The sequence below is a fragment of the Bacillus rossius genome, chromosome 5 (assembly GCF_032445375.1).
Source record: "Bacillus rossius redtenbacheri isolate Brsri chromosome 5, Brsri_v3, whole genome shotgun sequence".
Lineage (NCBI taxonomy): Eukaryota > Metazoa > Arthropoda > Insecta > Phasmatodea > Bacillidae > Bacillus > Bacillus rossius.
The window spans coordinates 21893668-21912302 of record NC_086333.1 but is presented as its reverse complement, the minus strand read 5'-3'; the positions used below and the strand labels follow the sequence as shown (position 1 = coordinate 21912302).

At 33.5% G+C, this 18635-nt stretch overlaps 1 protein-coding gene across 2 annotated transcripts in view; it reads right to left on the bottom strand.

Annotated features, from left to right (window-relative positions):
- LOC134531631 (lysophospholipid acyltransferase 7) overlaps positions 1–18635 on the bottom strand; it is a 79280-nt gene that overhangs the window by 8788 nt on the left and 51857 nt on the right. Inside the window, exons 4-6 of one of the 2 annotated variants that reach the window (XM_063367389.1) lie at positions 9382–9533; positions 6240–6454; positions 468–647 (exon numbers count right to left, since the gene is read on the bottom strand). In XM_063367389.1, the coding sequence (XP_063223459.1) occupies positions 468–647; positions 6240–6454; positions 9382–9533 (547 nt within the window). The remainder of the gene's footprint in view (positions 1–467; positions 648–6239; positions 6455–9381; positions 9534–18635) is intronic. The other variant, XM_063367390.1, reaches the window with a different exon arrangement.

Genomic DNA, 18635 nt, shown 5'->3' with positions numbered 1-18635 from the left:
GAAAATTCAAATCTTCCCTGGTTGGCACCCCACACTTGAGAATAGAAATATTTGTGACTGTGGTTCACTACAGGTGTGATGCATGAATATATATAACACTACACTAGTTTAATTAAAATCTTTATGTCATTGATAGTGTGTACTTCCCATGAGCCTAAGATGATGGTGAAATAGGCCAATAATAACTGTACTAAGGCTACAAACATTTTGGTTCCAACAGTAACTGCAGCAGGAAGCATAATGTGCATTCAAAAATACACAATATTTCACAGTGAAAATAAATGTGAACATAACATTTGTGCCATACTCAATGCCATACTGTTTAGAGAGGAACCTTTAAGTACGAAACCAAACATTTTTAAAATGGGTAATTTTATTTTTACGAGCATCTAACTGAACATAATCCCTCATGAGGGTACCATCCAGATATTAATAATGATAAAATGAGATAACCTCAAAGAGCTTACCGGAATGCATTTCTAGGCAATCTTTTGTACACATTAACTGCTAACCAGTACTGTATGCAAATATTCCAGGACTTCATGGATTGTCGTAGAGTGGGTATAAACTCTGAGCCATATGGATCAATGTTGTGGATAGTTTCAAAGTTGTATGTTGCTTTCTTTGCTTGTTCAGGATCTGAAACACTGAAAAAGTATCAATAAGGACTACTGTACAGTTAGAAAATTATTTCCACCATCACTAGCTCTAAAATGCAGAAGCACTAAAATACATACATGTATAATTATAATTCCATGTTTGAAGCTTAATGCTCACATGGTAATAAAAGAAAAATGGAAGTTGTGGAATGGTAAAGCCAATGCAGTGCTACTATCTTTCAGGCACACCTATCAGTAATCACATTTATGCACATAATTATTCAAGTGTAGAACAAACACAATGAAGTAATGAAGTATACACCAAATACATTACTGTACAAAATAATTACCACTCACTACTATGTATATTATATTAATAATAAGCTAATCTACCTCTTCAAATAATTTTAAAATTACACCTGCTTGCAAAAAAAACTTAGTATTTAAAAAGGTAAAATAAGTTTTTGGATTTAAATTTATGTTACGTTCGATGAAACTCTGTTAATACATTTTTCAAGGAACTGTCTTCAAAAAACTTCTTAACTGGGAAAACTTCGAAGATAGGAAAAGGAAAATTTTCTCTTCTTTATAGTTTTTTTAATAGAAATACATGAAAAAATTTACTAATGGTAATATTTTATTATAAAAACTTGATCCTAAGATTATAAAATAAAAAAGTTACATTTATTATTAAAAAAAAATAAATTCTAATTTGCATAGTAATAAAGTACAAAAAAATATCAATAGAAATTGTTACTTTTGAAAATGTGTTCGGAAAATAATTTACAAATTGAACACATATTCTACATTTATTTTTAATTACACTTTTAAATGATGCCATAATACCAGTAAATAAATATTATGGAACAAAAATCATATTTTGAATTAATTTATTTGACAACAAAAACCATAACCAGAATGTGAGCTGAACATAAAGTTCTTAAGTTGGTTGTGCGTTGCCCAGCTAATGTAGCGTACCAATAACTACCTTAGTTGTAGTACACTCTGACCACGAAAGAATGCAGGCTACCATATTAGTTTACTTGGCACAAGACAGAGTGCACATGCTGCATGCAATTGGCGAGCTATCAATATTGATATTTGACTGTGTGTACACTCTATACAAGCATCAACCTAACATCCTAATACCTACCAGCACTGTCTAAATTTTCACACACTTCACACAGCGACGGCGGGACAGATTAAGGTTGTAACATTTGAAAGCATGCCCAAAAGAGAAGTTATGCAAACCAACTACGTATTTTTGTTAATTAAATAAGTAAACTGTAATTTCATAACAAAATATGCATTTCAATTCAAAAATAATGTCATTTCAAAGAAAAATAGGTTTTTGAGGAACTTCTTACGTGAAAAATAATACTGTACATCTTATTAAGAAAATGGAGGGACCAAAATATTTGACCATATTAGATGGAAAATTATATTGATTGACAACATCTTAAACAAGTTCAACTGTACTTTCCAAAAGGTTTTTTTAAAACTTTCTACTACATGAACCATTTCTACCAGACGAAATGCTGAAATGCTGACAGGCCCAACATTTCAGACATTAAATTAATCCAAATTTGCTTTATTTATGTCTGCTATGGTGAGGTATTTTCAGGCAGTGCTACCTATGGATTTTTCATGATGATCACTGATTTAAATGTCCAGTTACAAAGTTATGAAATGTTATTTATTTTCTACAATTCAAATACCCAGAGGGGCGTGCAAGTGATATTACCGTTACAAGCAGTATGACTGTCCTATAACTATGTTTAAATATAACTTTGTAATTTGATTTCTTTATTTTCCAAGGCCCTGTTTGCACTCAAGCAGACTCACACTCCGAAATGCTCTCCTGAGCAGCACTATCATTTGCAAACTTTATATATTCAAATACAGTTATACAGGATCTTTTAATGCAACTTAATTTGGTTTGATTATGTGAAGTGTTTTTATATAAAGTTTCGTAACGTAGCTTCACAGATCTAGTAACTATAACGGCCATCAGGGAGGCAAGAAGACTGGGTCAGTAGCCATTTTTTAATAACGTGATACCTTGGGAGGCCGGCAGTTTAGTTAACTAATTTTAACTCTTTTTTAAGAGGTTGTGAAATTACAGCACCACAAGGGTGACTGACCACAACTATACAGATTTGTGCTACAAGGTTTTTACAGTTATAACAAGATAAGTGTAAGTAATCGTGCTAAGTAATATATTGAGAAGTGTCCAATTCTTTCCCATGGATGGACTTCTGGTAGCAGGTGTGAAACACTTTCTCGTGCCCAATCTTTGAGTAAGTTTATAGCGGACTACGTCTTGAAGGGCTGAGGATGTTTAAGTAGGGCAGTTTGAGTCTCGTCCACACACGGGCGACGTCACGATTTTAAAGAATCTTTGCCGGGTCCGTGCGCCCAATAATCACAATGTGGCGCCCAGGCACACACTATCAACCTGCACTTGCATGATGTGTTAGGGCCCTATGACATCAACAGTGAGATGTACAGTGCAAGAAAATAAAAAAAACTTGGTAATGCATTCTTAAAACAGAAAATTTTCTTTTTATTTTGATAATTGTTTTATTGACCCAACTGATTATATACATGAGAAAGAGTAGGTATATTGATACATTTTAATTATAATCACGGATTATTTGGTGGATATAAAAAGCATATAAGTACATACTATGTTTCAGTAAACCAATCCCAATTTCTCAATAAATATCCTTGGCTTAATACATTTTTTACTCTTTATATTTAAATATTTTGTAAATGATATCCACTTTGCTATATCTATTGATAGGTGTTGAAGATATATTTAAGGTAATTTAATTTTTAATGTGAACTTACTCTTTTAAATGCAACTTATTTAAAACTTAATAACAGATTATAAATATTTGCAACATGCGTTCACTCCCCAACACATTCACTGTTGGCCTGGTTGTGTGGAACAGGAAAAAAAGTACGAGGCCAAGTCTTGCCTCCAGTAAAAGGGAGAGCAATAATAACCAAACTTAACATTCCTGGAATTCATTGCTTTTTCCTGGTTAGTTCCTGGTTACGTCAATCCTACATCATTTTCCTGGTTTTTACAGCTGGTACATGACCTGTAATTTTAAAGTGCTTTGTAGCTGGCCTACAACTCCAATTCCTTCCAGTGAGCAAGGAGATGACATGTAAGTTGCCATATTGTTAGTTGTAGCTTGGACGTCTGAAAAAGTAGACGTGTCGGGTGGCGGCTCGCCAAAATAACAATTTTATGTAGAAGTGAGAAGAATGTCATGCCTGTAGTCTGGGTCAGGCTGTAGAACCTTTTTTCTGAGATCTTTTGATTAGTTTTTTGCGACCATAGGTGGCAGTGTAGGCCCAGAGGGAGCATTTTTAGTAAATTGGTGGTTACACCGAGCAAACAACAGTCTCTCTGCCATTTGTACCATGGGATGCAAGCAACCAAGGGAATTTAACAGGGTTACCACTATTTTAAAATTTCGTAATTCCCTGACATTTCCTGGATTCCCTGACAAGCTACAGCTTTTTCTCTGACAATATTTTAGTGTTTAATTTATCACTATAAATTAAGTAACAGTGAAAATATTGTTTGAAAATTGTATACACCATTATTTCTAACAAAGACTATAGTAAGTTAATTTACATCCAACATAATGACACATGGCATTTAGTTTAAAATTACATCATTTTAACTTTTCAGATAATTCATACATTATTTATAAAATATATCGTCCACAATTTAGCATGAATTACAAACTACTTAACAGAAAATTCCAATGATTTACTGCTTACATAATCACAAGCTCAAAATTTAACTTAAAAGTACAAAATACTATAAAATTATTTTTGAACTATAAATACCCTTTTTATTGAGGCTAAAATTACCAATTGTATTAAATTACCTAAATGAATATCAACATAGTATTCATAAAAACTATATAGCTGGGGCTATTCCTATTTCACATTAATTAATCAGCCAATATTATCGCCATACCAACTGTTGCGATATTAATCATTTTCAACAATATTTCATTTAATTTACCTGCAAAAACTCTGCATACGGGTTGCATTCATAATTTTTGGCATACAAATCTAACATTTTCACCTGCAGTTTAGTCTAGGAATGTTACAGTTGAAAGCATGGGAAACATCAAGCAAAAAAAAAAAATGTTTAAGCCTGTTTTAGCTAGACACATGAAAATTGTGTACGGTTCCAGTTCACTGACATAAAGTGATTAGAGAAGGAAGGGGAATCATCAACACTGCTAAATGTCCACATGTACTCACAGAATGCATACACACGTACTAACTCTGGCTGGTTAATTTTTATATTTACCACTCCTACGGTCAGCCAGTCACATACCAGTGCTGCCTGGCCCGCCTGCCGGTGGCAGACGCATAACATTTGCTTCAAAAGAATATTATTTTCTAAGCTTCAAATTTATTGTGTGCCACATCATGGCCCACATTTCCAATGGACCGGGCTACTGTATGCGGGTAGAAATAGTAATGTTTAAAAAATGGTTGCAAGGCTCGTTTTCAAAAATCCCCAATACTAAATTTAATTCTCTGAAATATCCCTGATTTTCCTGATGCACGGTTTTCCCAGTTTTTCAGACAAAAGGCAATAATAATTTAAGCAACAAACTATAGTAAAATCTAGTGCCCAAGTGATAAACTAATTAGTTCGAGAAGTTTTTGTGCTGCAAGTTTGCATTTGTTTTTATGTAAATATTACTGTGGGATAAAATGACAGCCATGTTCTGTGTTTGGTAAAGAGAAAATAAATCTCTAAAAATTTATTCTGGAATTCTTTTATTTATGTCAGGAAATCTCCAGATTATGCAGTTTTAACCTCAAGAAGAACTTCTTCTGGAACTTAAACTTTTTTTTAAAAAAACCAAGCAAATTCTTGAAATGTTTCTGCATTTCACAAATGGACCAAGTAGAGCTAGACTCACATCTGGACTGTAACAGACCATTTAATTTTAGATTTATTTTGACCAAGAGTCTCCATTTGAGACCCACGACAATCGCGAATCTTTTGTGCTGCAATCGCCCAAGTGGCCTAGTACCTCGGTTTGTATCTGCTACCACGTAGCAGGGAACTTATTTTTTTAATGTTAAAACAAATCATACAGCAAATTTTCGTGAGGGGAACAAAAAAAGGGTTCCATATGTGCTGCTGTTTTTTAGAACATGCCCTGAACCTCTTTCTTTTAAATATTAACCAAAAATCCATTTGAAAGAACTAACCTCAAAATTTCAGAAAAAATTTTATTTGCAATGGGCTGCTTGGCTGGTATAACCTGGAATGTAACAAGAATAATTTTAAAAAAATGAACCATAGGTACCTTAAAAAACTGCTTAAATTGCAGAACATAAATAGTGTAAATGTAAATGTTACATTTCACTGTTAAGTGTTTCCAAAGTAGTAGTACATGATCTAATACTCATTGCATATGTTAAAGATTTATCAAATTACAAAAAGAAACCTGTCTGAGTCTTTTCCCACTGAGTACAATGAACCCGACTTCTGACCTGAATCGAGCTGGAGCTGCTCCGACTCAGCTGGAGGTTTGTACTGCCTAGTTTCAGTTGTAAATGTATCTGCAAGCTTGTACGCACACTTGTCTGAGAAGAGCGAAGTCCTTGGAGGGCCCCTGCCCTGCAACGGGGGCGGTCGCCACAGGGTACGCTCCCAGGCCCGCCATCGTGCACACACACTCCGACATGATCAGCCCGGAGTAGATGCGCATGCGGAATATGAAGAAACTGGGATAGGTGTACCACAGTCTGTACCAGAATGACCGCTCGCTGTAGAACTCATCTGACTTTGCATACTGCAACACAAACAACTAAACTAACATTTGGACAGACAAATAAACATGCAATTTGGCAAATTTTACTTCTGGCAACTAACTAATGTTTGCATAAAAAAATGTAAATAAATTAAAAACTTTAGCCATCAACATTCAATATACTAGAATAACATTGTTTTCTATATGTTGTGATAGGCAGTAACCAAAAGTTTAGCATTCTTTTAAGAACATGGAACATGGTTGATGTTTCTGCATTATTGGGTAAAGCACTGCAAAATGTATGAGCACTGAGTCAGAACCCAAGCGGTTCTTATCTTGGAGTTGTGTGACATTAAGTCAAATTTAAAAAAATGGGTGCGTGTACTTATGTACGCGCGTGAAAAGTTATACTTCTTTGGTATCATTAAAAAATAGTTTTTAATTGCATGCAAATAATTAATTACAATAAAATAATAAAGGGCTGGAAAAATATAGTCAACACAGTCAATAAAGTTCAGTTTAAATTAAAAAAATTAAATAAATAAAATTTAGAGAATAATAAATATATATGACATAATATGTACTAAATATTATAAGATTCTTAATTTTAAATATTTATTTTTAATTATTTAATATTTTAAAAGAAAATAAATAAATAAAATAATAAATTCAAAAATTTAATTTAGGAACACTCATTTTTTAAATATTTATTATTTTCTTAATTTAATATTAACTTTTCATTTTTATCAAAAAGTTTTCATTTAATTTGTTTATTTATTTTATAAATATTTATTATTTATTCAATCTAATAATAAATATTAAAAATTAATATTTAAATTTGATGTTCGATTTTAATTTTTATCACAATTTTTTTTATTAAATGTTTTATTAAATTTATTTCTTTAATTTGTAAATATTATATAACCAATAATAAATATTTAACATTAATAATTTAATAATATTTAGTATTAATTATATTAAATAACAATATTTTAATTTATATCAATAAATAATACATACGGATAGTTAACCTCAATTATATTGGAGCACTTCAAAAAGTATAAAGGCACAATTTATTTTACTAAAATTTACGAATAGTAAATAATATTATTAAAAATATTCAATATAAATCACTACTGAATATAATTTATTAGCACATATATAATTCACACTTGTATGAAACTAAAACACGTGTTGTGAATGTAGAAACTAGAAACATGTGGATAAATATTATAAATATGAAAACAGTGAACAGAGGCGACGAGCGTGCCAACATGCGCGACTAATAGAGGTTCTATTTCTATTTTGTTGGTAGCTTTTTTTCGAGACTTAATGAGCGGTTTAGCGGGCAGCTTCAACCTGTTAATTTTGTGTTACAGTGATGCACGTGCATCTTAAAATTTCACTCTCATAATTTTTTCATAACGCGCCTAAAGAAGTATAACTTCAAAAAAAGTAAAAAAAAATACCTACTGCCAAGTTTAGAACCACGGCCATTCAGCACATTGACCGCACAGTATAACCACTGCTCTAACAGAAGGTTACTAGGAAAATGTGTATTATATTTGATGTAATACCAAAATAATGCGGTTTTTTTTAAACCTTGGAATTTACTCTTTAAAATGACTATTTTAGTTTACCAAAATAAATTCCATGGTAATTTCACTATCATAAAGTTTCCTTTGGCACACCAATACGTAGCCAAACCACCTCATTTAGTGCATGTCCTCACATATGGTGTTTATTTGCGCTTCCATAAAAGTAATTTTAGCCATAAAACTTTATGTTATAAAGATATGGTTTCCTTACAACTACAGTGGTAATACCGAAACAAAAACAGCCACCATAATGCAATTATAAGAGTATCAGTAACAAATATTATAAATCAATAAAAACATTTAAATGAAGTACAGTGATTAAAAAAGGTAATGAAAACATAAACTGGAGCACTCATGTTGAGTTTTTACGAGGCATTCTGCAAATGACAACACATCTATGTCAAGTCAGTAAGGGTGAGTGAGTGCAAACAGTCAACAAACAACAAACCCAAACTAACCAGCAAGATGTAACAGTATGTGAAGCCTTGCCTTGTACACACCAGCAAACATAACCCAGTCACGAACTCCGAACATCAGCAAAACTATAACATGTTCACTGGTGTGAACAAGACTGCAAATGTGGTTGCAAACCTAATTGTGTTGGATGTTTGCAACACACACTGATCCAGCCGGAGTCTACTTATGCATGCAGATCAAAGAAATGTTCATAGTGCTGTCACAAATAGTATTGAAAGTGTCTATCGAGTTCACGGTTCTACACTGACGAGTCTGCAGACTGAATCACTGGAAATGTTTGCAGAATGATACAATATGATAACTTTGCTACGATATGTTCAGTGTTTGCGACAGGGTTCTGACTGCTTGTGTGTACAAAGCAGAAGTAGGTTCAAGCAGAAAGGAAGGTCTTCACTCACTCACACACTCAAAGAACTTGGAGCCATGTACCAACACAGAGGCTGATGAAACACCAGTGATAACTCTACAGACATGATGACGTCAAGCCAGGATGGCTTGAGGTAATAGCAAATTCTAGATCACTATCAGATACTGACTCCGATAATGTAAACTGTTAAGTCGTACCAGGGTTTGAGACCACACTATTAACTCTTCATCCTCATATTAGCATAGCATATGAACAAACCACCTTCTCACATCATAAAGTAAGGTCTTAATTCTGTAGGGGTCATTATTTTTCATTTTTAACCCTTGTATTGTGGGTTTGAGTCCCACTTGGGCCTGAATGTTTTAAGAATTATGTTGTTAGAATGTAAACCACCCCCTACTAAAGTTCTCGGTATAAAGCATAGTGATAGAGCTTCCCAAGGAAGAGACAGCCTGCCAGGGCAGGTACGCATTAACGCTCCTTCATCCACGTTACGCACCAGGCAAGTTCACGGAATATGGTGTTACCTGCAGAGGATAAAAGTACGTGGCCGTCAGGAAGAGCGACAGGAACAAAGGCAGCCATTTCAACTTGCGTAACGTCTCCTCAAAGCAAGGTGCATGGTCGGAGAAAGGAGTGTGCAGCCAATCATTGTAGGTACGATATGTGTAGAATGGGCCTGAAAAAATTCAACTCATTCTGAGTCATGCTGGAATACGGTTAATTAGTAAGTTTATATTACAAATATATTTTATATCATTAAATTCCAAAAGAAAATTCGGTCCTTGGTAGTCATTTTTTACAATAAAAAAATATAAGAGACAAAAAAACAAAACCATAAGTTTATACACATAGAATTCCTTGCACTTCATCACTAACATAACTCACCATACCATCCATAAAGACTGCATATTCTATAGCATGTAAATTATTTAAAAACAGATAAAAAATTGCAGTGTATTAAACACAGCAAACACAACAAAATATTTACTATAATCCCTTTTGCTGTTACTAACATTAAAATTTAAAGCATTCAAACACCTATACCCTTATGTTAAATTAAAGGTAATAGTGTAATAGGTCAACTTTTGCTTAAGGTTTTAACTACAGATCTATCAAAATCACCTCATTATTCAGATAAAGTCTAGATTTGAAATGTTTTGTTTACTTGAATGACTTATAGCTGTATCACCGGTCATTTAACAGGAACTGATGGACTAGAAGCCAATACAAACAATACAAACACCTAAAGATAATCTGATTGGATTGCATGCCACTTTGGAGAGAAAGTGAACTGTGGCAGCAGCCAATGAACACATGGCATCATCTTGGTGTAGTCTAGCCTGGAGCCAGAAAATAACACAAACTCTGCAAATTTTTTAATTATAACCTCCCTCACCACAAGGCAGTGTGTTCACTGAACAGGAAGCAGGTTCCAGTCATTCATCAAGACCAACATATTGTCTGTAATATTTCACTTGGTTCTTTGTACGAGGTGTGAAGATAGCACCAATCCTTCCAGCCATGCTGCATGGATTTACAAATTAATTTTCCTACAATTTCAGCATCACAAGCCCTTACCCTTACAACTTATTCAACATTTTTATACTAACTAATAATCCACTGCTTTGCTTGCACAATTTCAGGGTATTGAACCGTCAGAAAAGTATGTGATTAATTACAAATGATTTTAGTAATGAAGTAAACACAATAAAATATCAAATGTATAGAATAATTAATTCATAACAAAAACCATATATGATTGATATATTCTGAAGAGATAATGTGCAAGTCTTTTTAATTTTTTGTATAGTTTAAGAACCCAATTTGGTAACTCCTATTTTAGTTTATTCGAGAATACATTCAACCCTGATGAAATCACACTTACCTCCTTTTAATTTCATGAGGTATTCAGGCTAAAACATTGTCAAACACGTCCCTAATTCCTTTTAGTAAAAATAATGCCTTCGTTTTACTTACACCTTTATTTAATTTGGTTATAGCTATGCTTAGAATAATTAAACATTTTCATCTTATTACAGATATTTAAATTCGTTTAAAATTTTTGAAAAAATACCAACTTTTATTTTAAATGTGGAATACAGGTATCAAATTTCTTAATTTCTATATTAATTGATTAATTTTTATTTTGATTATTAATTTAAAAAAATTACCAAAATTTTCTTCTCACATCTATTCCCACTGGGATGCCTATTAGAAAATTCAGAAATACAGATTAGTAGGTATTAGCTGAAGTACCCGGCGTTGCCGAGGTAAAAACGTCTCGGGAGCTGGCTTTCACAAAAACATCATTCTCAGTTGATGGCTATGTAATAAAAGGAGTATCACAGCATAGTTTCAGTATGTAGGAAATATACTTTAAAACTGGAAATTTTTGATGTTTAATACCCCTGCAACCCGCAATGGGAGCTGATTAAGATCTGAAAGTGAGACGAGAATTAAAATGTAAAAGACGTATCCAGGGGATGCAGAAGGATTAACAATACAAAATTTCTTTCAAATTTCAAATCTCTATGTCCACCAGTTTAGGCTTTGCATTGCCTGTCAGTCAGTCATGATGCCATTTTATAGGCCTAGAATTTTATTTTGAAAACATAGATATTCATCCCATTTTCACCCCTTAGGGTTTGATTTTGCAAAATGGCACAATTTTTCTTTAGTTTTTCTATATTTACTAATGGTATTTAATATATTTTACTACACTTGATCAGATTCAGAGATATAATTATTTATCTTAAAACCATATTCAAGCATTTTTAAACCCTTTAAGGGTTGTATTTCGCAAAGTGGTAAAATTGTAGTTGGTAGTATTTTTATGCTTATTATTGGTACCCAAGATATGCTTCATCAGATTCAGTGATATAACTAATTATATTATAACCATATCTACCCCTATAATTTTATTAAGCAGATGGTGATATCCGTTAAACAAATAAAACTAAATTTACCTTGTTTTTACTACCACAGGTGTGAAATCTAACATATTTAAATTAAGCTAATAGTTATAAAAAAAATTAATTGATCTTGCCCAATGTACTATATACAGTAGAACCCTGTTATAATGTTCCTGCATATAATGTTTTCCTGCTTATAATGTCATATTTTTAAAGTCCCAATATTTCTCCCATAAGGACAATGTATTTATTTCCTGCATATAACGTTCATAAATAGTGTAATTTCCTGCTTATAATGTTTGCTTTCTAACATTCAATAAATGAGGAAAAAAAATGTTTTAAAACCAAATTATTCCAACACTTACGATAAAAAGTTTCCTTTATGTATGTTTATGTTTACAATCACTGCCATACAATACATGAAGTTTGTTAAAATACAATTTTATGCAATATACTGAAGGTACACAATGTTCATAGTTACGTGTCAGTTGGCACCCTTAGTCAACTCTTCTCTTCCTTGCCATTCCAGTGGGTATTCAGATGCACGTACATAGTCCTACGATATTTAAGTTGCCAACCATTGAGCGAGGGCATAACTAAAAGTGTTTTCTATTGCTTACAAATAATTTTTTTTTTTCATTCATACGCAGGAATCCCAAAATTAAACATTTTCAGGTGGCGAAGGAGTAGACGTTCTCACTCTTAATGTTGTCATCATGAATCGTGAGACAATTTTACAAAAAATGTGGCAGTGTATCTTTAAAGACAAACAAAATTTAACCAGGGAACAAGACAAAGTTGAAAAATTGTTGGCTTGTTTCAGAAAATTCATGTATCAAGTATACTATCTTTGGTTTTAACATTAAAGTTGTTTACATAGCTTGGTGAGTCCATTGGTACAAAGCTCGAACATTGTTAAGTGCTAAATTGAGATTTCCTTATAATGTTTTTTTCTTCTGCTCCCTTGAAAAACATTATAACAGGGTTCTACTGTACTGATTTTAGTGGGTATTTTATCATTACTTTTCAACTTTAAAATCATATTCACCCCTATAACAACTTAAGTTTAAGGTATATTTATCAATCATTGCCAATATCTTAAATTTAGTTCTTACTGAATTTGTTTAGTGTTAAAAACCTTTGTACAACATTTTCACCACTTTTGGGGTAGAATTTCACAAGTAGTAGTTAGCTGTGTTCAGTTGATGTGTAAGAACAGATGTTTTACTAGCATGCCGCCATTAGAACACACAGAGATTAAAATTGTCCGGGTAAATAGCAATTTGGTGTTTCATCTTGCAAGGCACTTGCTGTGAATACAACTGGTAAAGTAGGAGAATTCAGGATGATTTCAAATAAGTCTTTTTAGAGTTTTTCACAAGTCAATTCATAGTGTTCAATGAAAAAAATATTTGCTGCTTTCAATAAGTCATAGAAAACAGCACACACTTTAGTAATAGAACTGCATAGCATATTTCACTATAAATTGCTCGACTCCCATTTGAAGCTGGATATTGCATATTGGAAATCTTTTACGCTCAATTATGTGTGATATAGCTTAGACATTCCTAATATTTAATGAAGATTGATTAATGTAATAAGGGACTTTTCTATTAACATAAGTCCCACTCTGAAATTCAAAACTGTAATGCAATTAATAATTTTAAAAACCTAGGGTGCCAAAATGAGCCTCTTATCTGCAATCTTCAAATTGTCTCTGAGAATTGAACTGAAAATAAATAGTTATTATTGACTCGGAAGCAAGACAAATGCCTGTATTCTACTAAACAAATCTGGTCATTTACAGTATATGGATGTGACATCTCAAAGCTTCAAGATTCCCTTTTTAACTGAACCAAGGAGTTATAGAATTACCATTCCCATCTCATCACGGTATTTAAATATTTTAACTAAGGCAACCATTGAAACTCATATACTAATATGAATATGTATTGTTAAATGCAAACAAACTATGTTGGCTAGCTGCAGCATAGAAGTGTATGAAATTCTTATCTCCAAAGGGTACTTTAACAGATGTATTGATACATACAGAAACAAATATTGTAGTCTTTAATTAAAACTATGCAATGAATAATGTATTTAACAAATAAGTTATGTTTATAATAGTATAAAAATATGTATGGCAATTTGTAGTTGGAATGATAATCAAATAAGAATAATTTACAAACACAATTACACAATAACTTAAAACTACATTACATACCATGTTAGTTCAGGTGCTTACCCTTATAAGTACACCAATCCCTCACTTAGCACAACTAATTCATTCCTAAAAATGTTCGTATTCTCTGAAATCAAGTATTCTGAAACCTTGGTCTCCATAAATAGCAAGACTAATTTACTTTAAGTGTTCCAAAACGTGTAGGGAAATATTCTTTACGTAATATAAATACGTATAACAACACTCAACTATAAATATGTCACACCATTTATCTTAATAAACATACCATTGAATACTTTGTATGACAAATACAACACCACGTAATGGGAGATAGCTACCGTCAGTCAGCTGGTTGACTTGCCCGCCCAGGCGTGACCAACTCTCGTCGCACATCTTTCCATGAACTTTCCAAACCCTCCTTTACTGGCAGTGAAACCGATTTTACTGTCTGGATAAATACATTTTAATTTTTCAAAAATTAAAGTGTTTATTCGTATATCACTGCTTGGTTCACATCAATACTGTCAGGCCCGCAATTTTTTTTTTCATTGCACCATCATCCGTTCATTTCTGTTCCGGTATCTAATATGAAATATATTCCTGCTAGTACAACCAACAGCGTCAGACTTATGTAAACGTTTGATAAGAGTTCTTATTTTGTATGATTGTGCGCACAGTTGACTTGCTTAAAACTAAAGTGCAACTTACCTAAGTGTGGCCTTTATGATTCTGCACACCATAACACTTCCAGTTTTGCCTCAAATACCTGAATACGATGCATTATGCTCTCACTTGGAAGCCATGATTCCAATATGATTCCAACTGCAGGTGCTTGAGCACGTACAGTTACTGGCAGACGAATGGCCTTGTGTTTGTGCGAGTTCCCTGCCACTGGCTAAACTGAGTTCATTACGGGCCGGTCTGTGGCCACGCGACAACGGTACGGCATGGCGGCATATGCGCGGAAATAAAACCATTCGGTCCTTTACACTCCAAAGCCGCAACTTAACTTGCCATAACTGATGTTCCTACAACAGCCGATAGCATAGTCAGACTTGCGCGCACATCTCTTCCCCCCTTGTTTGGCTAACTGTATGCCATGGTACATTTGTTGTTTACCAAGTTGAAACAGACTTTGTGGCATCATGCCAAACTTTTTTTTGCCTATGGCTATTTCATGCAAACTGAAATTTACAGACGTGCTATTCAAGACTGGGGCAGTAGAATAACATAGCACTAAATGAATTTGCGCAATCTGAAAATGCGCTCAGTGAGGGATTGGTGTATTTAAAAGGAAATATTACAGAACCTCAGTTCTACACCAATAAGTAACTGTGGGATGGTCTTTTCGATGCTGATAAAACTATAGAACCAGACAGTATGAACAACAAGACAATGAAGTGATTTCTCATCGAAAGTAGTAGTTCGTGTAGTACCGGAACACAATGTGAAACATTGTTCTGTATAGTCAACTTTTGACAGCAACAGTACTGGAACACATACGTAGAATATGCTTTGTTTTTTTACCACCATGGATATAATTACAAATTTTCATAGAGCAGGATGATATATAATAGACTGTTTTACTTTTACCAAACAAAGCATTGTTCTATGATATTGCCAAGATATTCAAAGCAGATTGCTCAAATAAATATTATTGCCATGTGGTGTTCCAATGTAGGGTCTTCACACTTTTCAGCGTCTGTTGGCAACTATTCATTCCCTTGAAATTGTTAGATTATTTCACTTTCGTGGAATGAATACTGCAAATAAGAACACATGCTTTGAAATTCACTAATTTTACTTCTTCTAAAGTTTACACACATCACATCTTAAACATGGTTGTGTCAAAACAACACTACAACGAACTAAGTATTGCAACAATTGTTTTTAACATGTTACCAACCTTAAAACTAAACATACCAATTTAAATGACTGCCACAAACACTTAAACTACAATATTTAACACAAACACTTCCCCTTAGCAGTTATTAAAATGACAATTCACACACTTATGAACTAAACTCACTTAAACAATCAAAACACATTTAAATCTGCAATACAAGTATTCAGGTTTTTTTTTTTTACTGGTACAATACCTTATTTCTTCAAACCAAGAGCTTCCACAAAAATGGATGTTCTTACTCCCTTTAAAGATTTGGTAAACAAATCTGCCACATTCTCATGTGTTGGTGTGTACTTCAATTTTATCTTTCCTTCACTAACCAGATCATTTAGGAAACATAACTTGATTGGCATATGTTTAGATCTTTCGGAGTTTAAACCATTTTCGGCTAGTGACATGGAACCTAAATTATCACACTGTATTACAAATGGTTTGTTTACTATCTGATCTTGTCCCAACTCCTTTAAGATCATTATCAGCCATAGAGCTTCCCGATCTGTCTCACACATAGAGTTAAATTCTGCCTATACAGTAGACAGGGCCAAAGTAGTCTGTTTTTTTGTGCGCCAAATGATAGGAGCCCCAGCTAATAGAAACACATAACCACTAATTGATTTCCTATCACCTTTATCATTACCCCAATCAGCATCACAAAATGCCTGGATGCAGGATTGATCTTTCTTGTACCTTAGCTTGAGTTCACTTGTAATTATCAAATATCTTAAAACATGTTTGACATCATTTCAATCTTTCCTAGTTGGGTTTTTTGTTTTCATGCTTAATTTATTAACTGCAAAACTAATATCTTGTCTGGTCATGTTAGACAAGTATAAACATTTGCCTACAGCATTATGATACATTTCACAGTCAAAATATTCTTCCCATGTTCCAGTTTTGTCATCACTGTTTAATGAAAGTGGGGCAGTTCTGCCCTTGGCATTCGTCTCACTCAAATTGAAGTCATCTAAAACCTGTTTTAGATAATGAATTTGGTCAATTTCGACAGCTTGGTCATGTACACTTACGTGAATTGAGAGAAAATTACACATGTTTCCTAGGTCTCTCACTTCTATTACCTTTTTTAGTTCATGCTTGATCCAGTCAATTTGTCTAGATTTACCCCACAATCTCAGGTCATCAACATATAGTCCGACTATCAAATCTTTATTATGGTTTACATACACACACCTGTCCTTTTTTAAATTTTGAAGACCTAGCTTTACGAGAATGCTGTCAACTGTTTTGTACCATTCTAAAGCACTCTGTTTTAACCCATACAGACCCTTTTTTAGTTTCCATACCTTATCCCTATCCTCTGAAAAACCCTCTGGCTGCTCCATATATACTTTCTCAACTAATGGGCTATTCAGGTAGGCTGTCAAGACGTCTACATGTTCTACTGTCCAGTCACCACAAGCTGCTAACGAAAATAACAACCTCACTGTTTTCCTTTGTATGACTGGTGAATAGGTATGTTGATAGTCAATACCGTGAACCTGATCAAAACCTCTGGCAACAACCCTAGCATTGAATCTTTCAATTTTCCCATCTGTCCCTTTCTTTACTTTATAAACCCACCACGTTGATTTTTTGGCCTTTCAACGATTTCATATGTATATTTGTTCCTAAGTTGTGTCATTTCTTCCTCCATCGCCCTTTTCCACAAAACAGCATCTTTACTTTCTAAAACCTCCTTAAAATTTTTGGGTTCTATATAAGGAAAATTTGCTGTCACATAGCCTTGCCTTGAATTGTACATGTCTTTGCAATACTGTGTTACATCGCAACAAGAACAAACCTTTGGCTTGATTAACCTTTCTGACTTACGTACATTTGGTACACACTTAGATAAACTGTTTGTCTCCATTTCAGACACAGATGTTTCATTATTTTCCCAACCAAGAAATGGTTCAGTATCACTATCCTGACTAGCATCTGAAAATTTAGAGTTATCCTGATAATTATTTACATCAGGTTCAGCTTCTCCTACAAACAAATCATCCGCAAAGTTATCCCATATGCTTACATTTTCTCCACAATCATTTGCTTCATGAGAGCAATCAGCCCTTTTTGTTGATACTTTTATTTCACTAGGTTCATGATTTATACCTAAAATATTAGTTAATCGTCCAGTAGACATATCATTTTTATTTGATTTAGCCTTCTCTATGTAAGGGAACAAACTTCCTCAAATATTGCACTATGTAAAATTTTTACTTTGTGTACATTGTCAGCGCACACTCGATATCCTTTTGTATTCGGTTCATATCCCAAAAAGATACACTCTACCCCTCTTTTATCAAATTTTCCTTTCCCTTCAATACAAAACCAACCTCTGCACCCAAACACACTTAGGTGCTCATATACTTTCACATAAATTTTTTCTCCTCACCATAACTCTAGCGGCAATTGGTCATTTACTCCTCTGGATGGAGACAGGTTTTTTACATGACTAGCACAATTTGCAGCTTCCGCCCAGAAGTTCTGAGGTAGCCCAGACTGAATTAGCATGCACCTTACAGAATTTGCAACAGTTCTATTCATTTTTTCAGCTACACCATTCTGCTCAGGGAAACCTGCAACTGTTTTCCTATGTACTATTACATTTTCTCGAGAAAAAAAAACTCTCAAATTCATTACTACAATACTCTCCTCCTCCATCTGTTTGAATTGCCTTAATTTTACTGTCATGGAACATTTAAACCTCCGCCTTGTAACATTTAAATACATCAAACACTTGACTTTTTCTTTCAATAAACCACACAGTCAAGTGACGTG